The sequence below is a fragment of the Spermophilus citellus genome (genome assembly GCF_964194105.1).
Source record: "Spermophilus citellus genome assembly, chromosome: 15".
NCBI classification, from domain to species: Eukaryota; Metazoa; Chordata; class Mammalia; order Rodentia; family Sciuridae; genus Spermophilus; species Spermophilus citellus.
The window spans coordinates 47,005,738-47,019,762 of NC_138195.1; the positions used below are offsets into that span (position 1 = coordinate 47,005,738).

Here is a 14,025-nt window from a genome sequence, read left to right on the forward strand (position 1 = left end):
GACCCTGTCTCTAAAGAAAATACAAAATAGGGCTGGGGATATGACTCAGTGGTTGACTGCCCTTTAGTTCAATCCCTGGCCTATGCCCCATTGCCAAAAAAAAAAAAAAAAAAAAAAAAAAAAAAGAAAGAAAAAGAAAACAAGTGATTTGCGAAGCCCCAAGGTAGCCAGGTATGGTGGTAAGTACCCATAGACCCAGATACTTGGGAGGCTGAGGTAAGAGGATCACTTAAGCCTCGGAGTTCAGAGTCAGCCTGGACAACATAGAGAGACTCCATGTCACTTAAAAAAAAAGCCCCCAAATGAGTTAACTGTGGTATAAAAGGAGATAACAACTCCAATATATTCAGGTAAAGATTGATATGCCCAAGATATCTAGACTACAATATGAGGGCCACTCTAGTGTCAGAGTTCCTGAAAAGACAATAGGAAAATGAAACATTTCTCTAGATGAAAACAAACAAACAAACAAACAAACAAAAATAAGAAATAGGACAGTATACCAATCCTTAAGCTTTCCCCATGTTCCCAATAACTTCCCTGACTTTCCCATTCTTTTTTTTATATATATATATTTTTTATTTTTTAAAGAGAGAGAGAAAGAGAATTTTTTTTAATATTTATTTTTTAGTTTTCGGCAGACACAACATCTTTGTTTGTATGTGGTGCTGAGGATCGAACCCGGGCTGCAGGCATGCCAGGTGAGCACGCTACCGCTTGAGCCACATCCCCAGCCCAACTTTCCCATTCTTAAATGACTTTCAAGTCATTGACATCTCCATTTTCTAGCCCAAACTGTTAGATAAGTAGTAGAGCTCTTATTCAGTCTACAATCTGTACCTAGGCAGTGAATAGGGCTTAGAATACAGTATGTTTTAAAGTTGGCAATAATTTGGCATCATCAAGGTAATTTCATTACAACTTCCCTACTTTCCGGATGTCCAGTTAAGATTTGGCTCAGCTATTTAAGCCACACCATCCACTTTCTCTTCTAATTGTCTCTATCTAGGGGGCAGGAGCTTCCAAGAAACATGATGTAATAGGCACTGCAGTATACTGGCTGCTTGTTGGGGTTGGAATAGACCTGTTCAGGTTTGAGGGATGTGAAAGGGTTAGCTCCATATGCAATGACGTGTATATCAAGGTTCACCAAAATCTGCAAAGAGGCTGTCAATTCCTGATGGCTGTGGGAAAGAGATAAGAAAAATTACTCTTACTGATTATGAGAGAGAATAGAAACTGCTTAAGAATATAATATTTCTCTACTCATCAATCCCAAGAATTATCTAAGACTAGACTAGACCATGACTATCTTTTCCTCCCAAACATCTCACTAAATCACTGATTAGCACAGGACTTTGTTCCAAGGGGATGAATAAGCCACAAGGTAGAAGGAAGAATATCTTCATGAGAAGACATGCATCTTCATAAGAAGAGAGATGAGCAAGTGGGATCAAAATGAGTTAATAAGTACAGAGAGGCAGGAGTGTGTCAGGAAAATATCATAAATAAGTCAAAACCTGTAAACAGTAATCAATGTAGGGATCTTATAGTCACGAAGTAGCAGCAGGGTAGGCAGCCAAGCTTCCATCAAGTTCAGGGATGCATGGAAACCTATGGAACAAAAGTAGAAAAGGGAATACTGAGGAGAAAAGCTGAAGTAGACCTTATGAGCAAGATACTTCTTCGACTGCATTTACCCCAATCCTCACATTGCTCACCCCAATATTAATCATCATTCATCCCCACTAGGTTCTTCAATGAAACATTCTGAACCCAGATGTAGTTAGCACATATGGCAAATTAATTAAGGTCATCATCATAGTGTGTTTAATAAGACCAAATGAATAGGGTTCTAAAGATAGAAGATACAAGAATCAGGGTGGAAAATCTCAGGGGAGTCACTCAGTATTTCTCTGAACTAATGGTGCTTACCTGGATGGAATGCCACCACCATATCTGGATAGGCTATCTTCCGAGTCTCTATCTGCTCTTCCCAGAAGTCATGATAGAGGCTCCTGTGGCCACTAAGCTGAATTGTGCCAGGTTCCAGAGGTGAAGCTGAGGTGCTGTGTAAAAAGTCAGCAGACACATCTACACCCACCATGATCACATGGAGGCCAAGGTGTCCAGAAAACATATAGCCAAGCTCATCATAGTCCCCAGAACGAGTGAGAAATGTCTCCACGTGGGATGCACCAACCACATGCACTGCACTTCCTCCAGTCTTCCAAACATTTATCCCTAGGACCCTAAACCCTAGGCCCAGAGTCAAAGGCCGTGACAGAACATCTGTCAGGAGTCGCCTCAAAGAGCCCTTCAAGTCATCTGGGTCTGGCCTCGGCCTTCCTACACTGGCCCATAAGGAGGTCATAGCATGACTGCCTAGTATAGCATTCAGTGTAGCATCTATCTGCAACCCCCTCATAGAAAACCAGGTATTCCAGTCCTGTACAACTTCAGCCGGCCATGGCCAAGGTCCTGAGGGTAGGACAAAATCACCTGTAGAGAAGAAGGAATAAGAAGTAACCCAATCCTTCCCTGGCTTCAAAATTCTCTCCTCATTATAACCAATAATCATTCCATGTTCATTTTGCAAACCTGTGACCACAGGTGTCCCATCCCTTGCCCCAGTTCCTCATTTCCTCCTCATAACAACATGCTTTCATATTTTTCTCTGAATGTAAACAACTAAGATAATTTTGGCAGACTTCCCCAATACTACCACTCCACCTGTGACCAGAAGCCATTCCATGAGACGATCCACAGCCACAAGACGAAGCTCTTGACAAACCTTCCTGTGTACTGGCCAATCTGACCTCTGGCACTCTGGGCCACAGTAATAGACATTGCTGCACCTAAAGGAATAAGCCACAGAAATAAATGTTCCTGTACCATAAAGTTAATTGGATATGTCCAGGGATGGAAACTGATATTCTTGCACCTAGGTTGAAAGATTAATGAATGGGTAAGGAGGATGCAGAAAAGAATAACAGCTGTGCCCCAAATGTGGGGAATAAAGAGGAGGCAGAAGGAACAGGGAATGCAATTGTTCTCTCAGACCAGGGTGATACCTCTGTCTTTATCTGGAACCAACTTATTTTTTACATCACTTTTAAGGAAAAACAAAAGCACAAAAACAAACCAACAATGTGCAGGGGCTCTCTAATCATGTGTATGGCACAACCCCAAGCACCCCAGAACAGATGTGGTCTTACTCCTTGAGTACTCAAGAAGAGGGAGTAGAGAAGAAGGTATTTGTCTCTTATCTCATCTCCCCACAACATCAAAAATAATAAGCAGGATTATGACCGTGTTCTAATCTCTCTGTATTGTGGTTCACACAAAATGATGAATGAGCCTTAAGTGAATCTGAACACTCTTAGACCTTTCCTTTTATAATGAGGATTTAGTATAGGATCATTTCTGAATGTCTCCCCAGTTAGTACCCCACAAGTCACCTCTTACAGTGCTGAAGAACTTTGGAGTCTGAAAGGTCACTAGGGAGAGCTCTACAGTGAGCACAGAATCGGAATGTGTCCTCCATCCTCTGGAACATTTCTTGAGGACACTGAAATCCAAAGCCTGATACAGGGATACCCCCATCTATCACCAACCTGTAGAGACAGCATGGAAGAAGAACGGCAATAGGGAAAAGAGTGTCTCCAAAATCTCTTATGTCCCCCATTGTGCCTTCTATACATACTCCTATGTCTCCTAGTCCCATCATTTCTTATTTAAACAAATTATATTTTTTCTGTAGTAATAAAACTGGCAAAAGTCAGGATGAGAAAATCCCTCATTACAAATATCCCATACTGACTAAATTATACTCTACCTTTTGAAATCACTTCTCCTAAAGACAATATATCCCTCTACCACATTTTGTCACTCACTTGTATTCTTCATAACTTTTCATGTTCAGCTTTTGAAGGATCAGCTGGGACAGACCAGGAACATTACTGTCCAAGGAGAAGAAGCCATGTGCATCAATGCTAGGGCCAGGTTTTGAGAGAGTCAGAGGCAGAGGAGTCACAACTGTGGGAGGGATCACAACCACGGGAGCCACTGTTGGGGATTTCTTGTGCCTCCGTCGCCGTAAGCGTGGAGCCATGTCCTGTCCAATGATACCTGGGAACTATATGCAAAACAGACATGGAATGGAATTTTGCAAGCTGGACACATGATATGTTTTCAAATGTTTGACCTTTTACTTCAGTTTCTAGTAAGGTTATTAGTAAGATTTATTTAGTAATTATGGATTGTTGATCATTACAGACAGTTGTGAAAAATAAACTAAATGTATATGAATATAAATTTATACATGTGCTATATATGAAGTTCCAAATATAAATATACACATGTATTTTCACATATATATGTAAGTGCACAGAAAAGTTATGTCAGGGCTTTTAGAAAACTGATGACAGTAATTAAGTCTGAATAGGGGAAGAAGGCAGTGGAATATGAAAAGTATTGATCAATGAGACTTTAGTCTTATCTGTTATATTTAACTTTTCTATAAGGAGAATATATTCATATATTAATATACTTTTTTTTTCATCCTAGAGATTGAACCCAAGGGGCTCTTAACCACTGAGCCACACCTCCAGGCCTTCTTCTTTTTAATTTTGAGTCAGGGTCTTGCTAAGTTGCTTAGGGCCTTGTTAAGTTGCTGAGGCTGGCCTTGAACTTGTGATCTTCTTGTCTCAGACTCGCATATAGTCTGTGGGATTACAGATGTGTGACACAACATCCAGCAGCATATTGTATTTTTTAAATCAACTTAAAAGAGAAGTGGAAAGATGAAATATCATCACATTGATAAGCAATAAACCAATAGAAATAGAAATTAAATGCAATACAAAACAAGCAACATAATGCAAAGAATTACATATTCTAAGCAAGTCAGGCAAATTATGAAGAAAATTTCCTAAAGAGGTAAGTTTTGAAGTAAAAATAAGGCCATTCCCACTTACTACTGAGCTGAGACTCTAAAGTCCAATTTTCCTGCCTTGTTTTCTCCCACGCTTTCCACAAGGGTTGAGTAGACACAAGGGACCACATTGGTAAAAATTAAAACATCCACTCATTCAATATATATTTATTGATGGACAGATGAAATCACTTTCAATACTATATGGAAACAAGTATGAAGAAATATATCATCAAAATGTCTTGCAGGGGGATTAAATATAGACTATAATATAAAGTACTATATAAATCCTCTAAGCAAAGTGCAACTAAAGCACTAATGGGCAATGAGACAGAGAGAGTCTCTCTAGTGGGTGAGGTATAGAAAGACTTCATGAAGCAAATGTTGATGAAATTAGCGAGTCATAATAGTAATTATTATTATTATTTTTTAAAATATTTATTTATTTATTTTAGTTCTCGGCGGACACAACATCTTTGTTGGTATGTGGTGCTGAGGATCAAACCCAGGCCGCACGCATGCCAGGTGAGCTCCGTACCGCTTGAGCCACATCCCCAGCCCCCATAATAGTAATTATATGTTTATTTTTATAGGAACTGCTATAACCTTTCCCATGAATTCCCTCACCATGGAAAATTTCACATTTCCACCAACAGTGCACAAGGGTTCCAGTTACTCTATATCCTCATCAACATTTGTTATTTTCTGTTTTGTTCTTAATTGTTTTGGTGGCACTGGGGATTGAACCCAGGGCCTTGTGATGTGTTAGGCAAGTACTCTTACCAATAAGCTACATCCATATCTCCTTTTGAATTTTATTTTGAGATAGGATCTTGCTAAATTCCCCTGGCTGGCCTTGAACTTTCAGTCCTCTTGCCTCATCCTCCAGAGTAGCTGGTATTACAGGCATGTGTGCACCTAGCTAGCTAGGGCACTGTGGAAAAGGGTATAACAGTTCCTCTAAAAGTAGACATATAGTTATTATTATGACTCAAAAATTTCATTTTTAGGTATATACACCAAATAATTAAAAATGAGTGCCCAAAGGCTTATACGACTTATAGTTTATAGCAGCACCATTCATAATAGCTAGAAGATAGAAACAAGTAACAAATCTACCAATAGATAAAATGGGTAAACATACTGAGATCACACACATACAGAGAGAGAAACAGACAAAAGAGAGATATGAGTAAATATCATTCAGTCATAAAAAGAAATATTGACACATGCTACAATGTAGATGAACCTCAAAAACATTATGCTAAGTGAAAGAAGCCAGACACGGTTACATGTTATATGATGCCATTTATATGAAATACCAAGAATAGAGGCAGAAAGAAGATTGAAGGTTGCCAAGGAAGTGAGAAGTAACTGCTTAATGCTTATGGGGCTTTCTTTTGGAGCAATGAAAATATTTTGGAACTACAGAGAGGTAGTAGTTGCACAACACTGAAAAGTACTAAACGGCATGCAGTTGCTAACTTAAAATTATTTTTATGTTATATGAATTTCACCTTAAAACTAAAAAGTAAGGGAGGGCAGGAGGGAGGAAGAAAGGAGGGAATCTATAGACACCAGAGAGGCTAAAAAGTTATTAATATCCAGATTAACTGCCTACAGGGACGGGGAAATGATACAGGATAAAAACACTGGCAGCAGTTGGTTTCACTATGAACAAGGTAACAAAGTTCAAATCATGGATCATGTTTTGTTACAAAATGGCCTGACATTTGATCCTTCTAAACAGATGTGTTAGGATAAAAACCCAAGAATCATAATTTAACTGAGGTAGATGTAGATGGTAAAAACAAATAAAATTTCTCATAATTATTCAGTTCATACTTGTGTTTTATACAGTTTTTACAAACTCCTGGTCTAAAGAATAAATTTATACTTACTTTGATACTTTCTTTCCTCTCACCCTTATGTTTCCATCTACCCTTTCAATGTCTCCCTTCAATCCATGGTGAATGGATTGAGTCAACAGAACAGAGATAGCTAAGCTCATGTGCATACCATATTCTGTACATTACTGCCAATGAAGAAAATACTGCATCTAATGATAGTTGATTATATTAAGGTTTAAGGGTCATGCCCCTTTGCCTAAAGGGAAGATAGAATTGCCTGGCATACCTTAGAACCCTGTTTCCAATAACTGACCTGTCCTCCATTTTAAAATTTTTATTATTTTTTTGTGCCTATGGTAATAGAGATTGAACCCAGGGTCTCACATGAGCTAGGCAAGCCTTCTACCACTAAGCTATCCTCTGCCCATCTACCCTCCACTTTTAATCACCACACATTCTCAGTGTATTTCCAGAATAACTGCCACTCTAAAAAAAATAAAATAAAAACATTTATCTGCTCTATTTACCATACTGCAAGTCAATATAACACCTTAAAAGTTGAAAGAGTGGTCAGGTGTGGTGGTACACACCTATAATCCCAGCTACTTAGGAGGCTGATGTAGAAGGATCAAAAGCCTCAGGAACTTAGCCAGACACAGCCTCAAAATAAAAAGTGCTGGGGATGTGGCTCAGTGGTACAGTGCCCCTGAGCTCAATTTGCACCATCACTAAAAAATTTTTTTTTAAAGTTTAAAAAGTACACTCCCCCCGCCCCTTACTGTTATAGAAGGAAAGTATCTTTAATTTGAGACAATTTAAAGGTCTTGAATTCAAGGATTTATCTCCATCTTCCCCATGCTAAACTATAAGCCTTTTTGCTGCAAGCCAATTAAGGTTCAAAAGGTATTGCTTCAACTCCATTTCCAAGGATGTCTTTCTCCAATGGAAGACTAATTCTTTGAAGATTAACTTTTGGTAAAACAGGGTCATACCCTTCATCTCCAAATTACAAGATAAAATATTAACCTATTCCTAGACAAGAGGACTCCCATTTTTCTCCCTTACCAATAAAAGCCCAAATTTTCACCTGAATCACCATCATCTAAATGCAGACCACTAGGACCCATCTAAATTTCTCTGATTTATTAGCAAACACAAAATATCTCTGGTGAGGTGAGGAGGAGTAAAGCTGGTCACTGGGGATCCTCAAAGTGGTAGGGAAAGACAAAAGGAAAAAAAAGAAAGAAATTAAGAACATTGCCCTTATGATTCAGCTGCTTAATCAGTGATTAACACTTCCTGGGGTGATAAATACTTTACTCAATTATAAACTAAGGAAGAAGACAAGTTGATGGGAAAGTAACTTACCCTGCTAAGCCCTAGGTTTCCTTCCTTCTCTCTTTCCTCTAAGTGAAGTGAGTGCTTGATCTTCTCAGATCCAGGTTGTGGCTTACTTGCAGCTGTTCCTTCATATCACTTTCCTCTACAAACTGCTGAAATACTGGGTCTCAGTGATTAAGTGTGTCCTGCCAGTCAGCCAGCCAACCAAAACTGAATTCTCCCTAACGAGGAAAGTAAGAATCTGGACCCCTGCCCAAGGGATTCTCTTTCTGACCCTGACTTTGCCAAGAAGGCTCAAAACTGTCAACACTCCCAAACTCACCAAAAGCCGGGCAGATTGAGGGAAGATGAAACCTACTGCTTCTTGGACTTCTCTCAAGGTAATATTTTTGTTCAGTTTTTAGCACCAGAGGAATAAAAAAAAAAAAAAATCCTTGGGATTAGTTTAGAAGTCAATAGTTGGTTAGAAAGGGCAGGCACTATGACGGAGGGTATAGGAATCTCTGGAGTTTGTGGATATCAATCTAGACCCAGCATGAGTTCCCCCAAGTCCAATGTCCTTTTCTGGCATAACAAGCACTGCTTAAATAGAACTCATCTATGTCCAATCCAGGTTTAAATACAAGTATAATTACCCAAGAAAAGAAAAAAGAAATGGTCATTCAATGGCACAAAAGACAACCAACTGTAGGGGAAATATCCAGAATTAATAATTCACTTTTCTTAAAAGGAGAGTAAGCTATTCTCTAAGTGAGAGTGTCATCAAGGACATTCCATTCCAATGCACATTTATTCCATCAAAAAAGGAATAAGTCTTTTTGCAATATTTTTTTTTTAAAGAGAGAGTGAGAGAGGAGAGAGAGTGAGAGAGAGAATTTTTAATATTTATTTTTTTTTTAGTTCTCGGCGGACACAACATCTTTGTTGGTATGTGGTGCTGAGGATCGAACCCGGGCCGCACGCATGCCAGGCGAGCGTGCTACCGCTTGAGCCACATCCCCAGCCCTTTTTTGCAATATTAATATAATTAGGAATAACATTTTAGTTAATGAATGAAAATGCCTATTATTCCTAGAAACAGAAAACAGAAAAGAATCAATGTAACAAATTATCTTCTCATTTCTTCTTGTAATGGATGCTGATACAGGATTTCAATTCCACATTCCTAGCTCCTTTGTATTTAGTTACTGAGCTGTAGAACAGGAAACTTTGGGGGTAGTCATCCTATATGACTCCAAAATCTGACCTTCTGACTTACCTGCCTCCATGAACATCATCAAACTGGGGAACAGGCCCTCTTGCAACGAGGTCTTAGAATGTTGCCAATCAATCCACATAGTTTTGATGCAGAAAATGGATTCTAAAGGAATCCTAAACTGTAGAAAGCACAAATGATAAGCAGGGAAGGTGGAAGAAAAGTGTTAAGGAGTTAATGAAACATTATGTAGCATATCTGTGAACAAAGGAGAATCAGTTATAGTAGGCAAAAATCCTCAATAAATTAGGGGTGATTCATGTTCATCAAAGGTTTCAAGCCAACTTCAAACTTAACTGGCTTCAAAATTTAACTGTGAAACTTAAAGGGGTTTGAGTTATATTATTAATGGCTGAAATGTAGAAGAAAAGAGAAGTCAGAGACTTTGCTAATTCAAAGTGTCATTTTTTTTTTTGGGGGTTGGGGGGTACCAGGGTTTAAACTCAGGGGCACTCAACCACTGAAACACATCCCCAGGCCTACTTTGTAAAACTTATTTAGAGACAGGGTCTCACTGAATTGCTCAGCATCTCGCTTTTGCTGAGACTGGCTTTCAACTCGTGATCCTCCTGTTTCGGCCTCCTAGCTGCTAGGATTACAGGCGTGGGCCACCAAGCCCAGCTCAAAGTATCATCTTTGACTATGAAGGAGAATAACATGTGAAATTTTTGATGTTGAATATTTATATTTTATCATCACTACTACTTGCATTGGTAGACATTCAAAATAATTTTTTTGGGGTACTGGGGATTGAAACTAGGAGGGCTTTACCACTAAACCCACCTCCATACCTTTTTTTTTTTTTTTTTTTTTGAGACAGGAGTCTCACTAAGTTGTTGAGGCTGTCTTTGAATGTGTAATCCTCTTGCCTCAGTCTCCCAAGTCACTGGGATTATAGGTGTGTGCCATGCATCTGACCAAAGTTATAATTTAGGAAGATGTAAAATTTTATAATTTTCCTTTATCATGAGTTAAAAAATATATTAATAAATACTTCACAAATAGTTTTCTGTGAAACCTATTATGAAGAAAGATTACAAAGAGGTTCCCATTCAGTAGTAGGAAGTGGTCTGTGAGGCTGGTTAATGTTCTCCCACTCTTCATATATACTGTGAATTGGTCCTTTCTTCTACTTTCCTCTCCCTATTTTTTACTATCAATCCATAATTTCTCCAATTTGTTAATGATGTGTATGTTTACCCATGTTTCCCACAAACACTATATTTAACTTTAGTGATAAACCTAAGGACTAAGGACGTTTCTGGTACCTGGTATACTAATTAAATTCCAACTTCAGGAATGCATAACTTTCATAAAACAGTAAGATTAAGAAAGCTCTGTAAGGTATGCTGTCCATAATAAATTTAGAAGCAGTTCACGGACTGGTTTGTAAGCTAATGTTACGGCAAATAAAAATAACAAATCATTTGAGAAGTTCTGTTTGTTATCTTAGGGAAACTAATCTTTATGTGAATGCTCTATAATGTATATCACTGTAATGACTATTCAGAACTATAATTAAATTATGATTAAGTATAAAATACAAGCAATATATTTACTTCCCTCAATTTGCAAAATCCTGTACTTGATTATGGAAAAGGAGGAGTATGATGACAAGAAAATCCAATATCATTAATATTTCTTTTACTTATTGCTAAAACATCCAATAATTTCTCAATATCACTATAACAGAATTCTACACAAGAACATTTTCTTTCAATTAAAAATTAATGAATCAAAATAGTGATTTTATATATTATATTTATGAGGCCTATAGAAGGCACCGGAAGTCCTGTAGTGCTCAATCACTAATGTTCACGAAAAACAAGTATACTAAAACTTTAAGGAAAACGAGGTGAAATTTATGAAGATAAGAATTTAATTCACCAAATCACCATAAAATATCTGGGATATAATCTTCTCTGAAGGATATACCGGCTTCATTAACAGAATTTTTTTGATTTGCAGAAAAAGGTCAAATCAGACTGCATCTTCCAAATAAAACCCAACACGGAGATAGGAACAGCGGCCCATGCATGGAATTTATTGTGTGCTACTGTTTATAAAATACTCGGATAGTCCTGCACATGCATAATATTTCCAACTTAGACAAGAGACCATACAGGGTGCACTTTCTGGCAAACAAAACAATAGATGGTTCCGCTGCTTGGAGCTCTGAGTTGTATTCCAGGGCATGAGGGAAGCAGGCCACAAAGTAAAGGGAAATACCAAACTACAGTGGCAATCAATACATGTCAATAATTGTGTAAAATTAGCACATGGTTCCATTTAGTTTAACCAAGCAGTTCTGTAACTATCAAAGGAAAAAATTCAACATGCAGTCTTGACTTATGCTTCCACTAACATCTGAAGGACTGAACAGAACCACTGCTTCTAGGCTGCATTGCTTAATCAAAAACATTTCCAGAACATTTTAAAATTTCCTTTGCATTAAAACATAAAAATGATAGAAAGCCAGCAGCAAATCACCCTGGTGGCTATTTAAGCAACTGGAATACTCACAATAAACTAAAATTTCTCATAACATCTAAATAACCTATACTACATGTTGTAACTGTACATCATAGGTCTATATATTAAATATTTGCAAAAGGAAAACATGCATACACAAAATACGTCAAGTTTTACAGACATGGTTTGAATTAAAATATACTTTTGACAATGTACAAACTTCTTTTAAAGTACCTTAAATGAGTAATTCTGTAATTCTTCATAATTTTGAAATTTAGGTTTTCTTTTTAAATCTCTGGGGTGTAAAGCTCAAAAGATCTGGGCAAAAAAGATTCTAAATTAGTTTTAGATTTTAGTTCAAGTAAGTCTTTCTAGAAATAATTTATGCATTCATACTTGAAAAATATTGACTTTGTTACAGAATTAGCCACATTTAAGAACAACACACCTGAGGTCAGCATTTTTGTATAAACGCCAACTGGGTTTCTTAGCAATTTGCCTACAATTCAAAATACAGCTAGTAACCTCAGAAATATATTTTAAGACCATGCTAATTCATTCTTTAAAGACATTTCATTGGAAGAAAAAAAAAAAGGCTACATTAACTCTTAGGATTGCATTTGAAGTCATGGTTGAAAAAAATCTAATTCTACGGAGGGGAAAAAAAAATCTCATTGTAAACTTAAATGTGTGAACCACAAGCATAAATGGAGGTGTAGATGCCCTCCACTGGAAATTGCCCCAAGCCCCATGTTCACTGCTCTCCACCTTGGCAGCGATGACCCAACCTTATCAGACAGCAAGCACAACACGTCCCAGGGCCCTCAAGACTCCATCCAGGAAGGGGGCTGGGGTCTCAAAAAGCACAATGGTTTCTTCAGAGGGACTGTGAGTTTTATAGTCCACTTGGCCACCCTTCCAGCTCCTCGGGTGATCTGTCCATTTGGGGCCCGAGATGTGAGAGTCCCTGGGAAGCCGCTGGTCACTGGGCACTATGGTTGCCAGTCCCGTGGTTCTCAGTGGCATGTGCGGTGTTCAGAGAATTAAAACCATCTTGCTGTACAGCATCTTTCCGGGGTGGCATTCTCTCATTGATCCTATCCAAACCCTTTGCCTCTTCAAAACTGCAGATTCTATGTGGTGGAGAGAATCCTCGTATTGCTTAACAAAATGCAAATTTGATAAGTCAGTAATTGTAAAACAATTCTGAGATTTCAAAAACATTGTTAATGATTTTTAAGAAGAAAGAAATTAGCTGTAAGTAGCAGTACTTAAATCTTACTTTAACTGAATCCTATCCCCATTCCAGTCTTCCCCTTAAAATATGAATGTTTGTTTAAACCTAAATATAAACATGATAGTTTTACAGATGACAAGTGTTAGCATAGCCTTGAAGAAAGAAAAAAAAAAAAAACACAAAAATGATCTTCCCTGTCCACAAAAATTAGTTTCCAGGCAATGGTCTCAGGGTATCAGTCTGACTTTTACTAAACCTATCTCAGACTATAAGACCATAAGTGACTATCACAGTTAAATACCAACAAGAGCAGGGGCAAGTGAGGAAGCTAAACAAGGTTAATCCTCAACACACAAATCTGTACCAAGAGTTTGGGAGGAAAAAGAGGTAAAGTTAAGTTAAAATTTAGTAGATCAGCACTAGTTTGGAGGTCATCACTCTATTACCACTGATATGAAATGAAAAAGGTGAGAAATGCCTCCAGAAGTTAGATCTGTGTTTGGCTGATAGCAACAAGTACTTAGATTTTCATATTTTAGCATATGTCTTCCTTAATTCACTAACTATTTACTACAAATTCTTTGGATATCCAAAATAAATAACAATTCTTCACCAATTTTTCTGGTTTCTTACTCAATTTATACGGAATGGTGCACCCTCCATTATTAAAAATGTTCACAGAAAAAATTTTCGTATTACTACAAATGCAAATTTGATAAGTCAATTATAATTTGGCTGCTCTATACGTGTGACCAACCCGTATGACTCAGTCTATGCCCGTGAACCAAACAAATAGCTGGGGCAAGAAAACATTTAGTAATGTATAATAATAAGCCAATATATGATATACATGAATATAATTTCATCAGTAAACTATAGCTAAAAAAAAATCAGATTATACAGTAATAGTTCCTATAAACTCATTTCTTTATCC

The 14,025-nt window shown here is 37.7% G+C and overlaps 2 protein-coding genes across 13 annotated transcripts in view; both read right to left on the minus strand.

Annotated features, from left to right (window-relative positions):
- Positions 1–613: 613 nt before the first annotated feature.
- MSS51 (MSS51 mitochondrial translational activator) lies at positions 614–8,962 on the minus strand. The gene is made up of 8 exons (XM_081267878.1): positions 8,155–8,962; positions 4,980–5,066; positions 3,897–4,138; positions 3,462–3,617; positions 2,734–2,858; positions 1,936–2,502; positions 1,521–1,614; positions 614–1,184 (listed from the first exon to the last, which is right to left on the minus strand). Exons 3-8 carry the CDS (start codon positions 4,112–4,114, stop codon positions 992–994), a joined length of 1,353 nt encoding a protein of 450 aa, XP_081124004.1. The 5' UTR covers positions 4,115–4,138; positions 4,980–5,066; positions 8,155–8,962; the 3' UTR covers positions 614–991.
- A 2,443-nt stretch (positions 8,963–11,405) lies between these two features.
- PPP3CB (protein phosphatase 3 catalytic subunit beta) overlaps positions 11,406–14,025 on the minus strand; it is a 55,563-nt gene continuing 52,943 nt past the window's right edge. For all 12 annotated transcript variants that reach the window (XM_081267860.1, XM_081267858.1, XM_081267868.1 and 9 more), the window contains one exon: positions 11,406–13,015. In XM_081267860.1, coding sequence (XP_081123986.1) covers positions 12,837–13,015 — 179 coding nt within the window. In that variant the 3' untranslated portion in view covers positions 11,406–12,836. The remainder of the gene's footprint in view (positions 13,016–14,025) is intronic.

Excerpts from the sequence above, each read along its gene's own strand:
- MSS51 (XM_081267878.1), bottom strand. The coding sequence starts at position 4,114 with ATGGCTCCACGCTTACGGCGACGGAGGCACAAGAAATCCCCAACAGTG. Across the intron at positions 3,618-3,896 it reads AAAAGTTATGAAGAATACAA|GTTGGTGATAGATGGGGGTA; the intron begins GTGAGTGACAAA and ends CTGTCTCTACAG. Across the intron at positions 2,503-2,733 it reads GGAATGGCTTCTGGTCACAG|GTGATTTTGTCCTACCCTCA; the intron begins GTGGAGTGGTAG and ends TCTTCTCTACAG.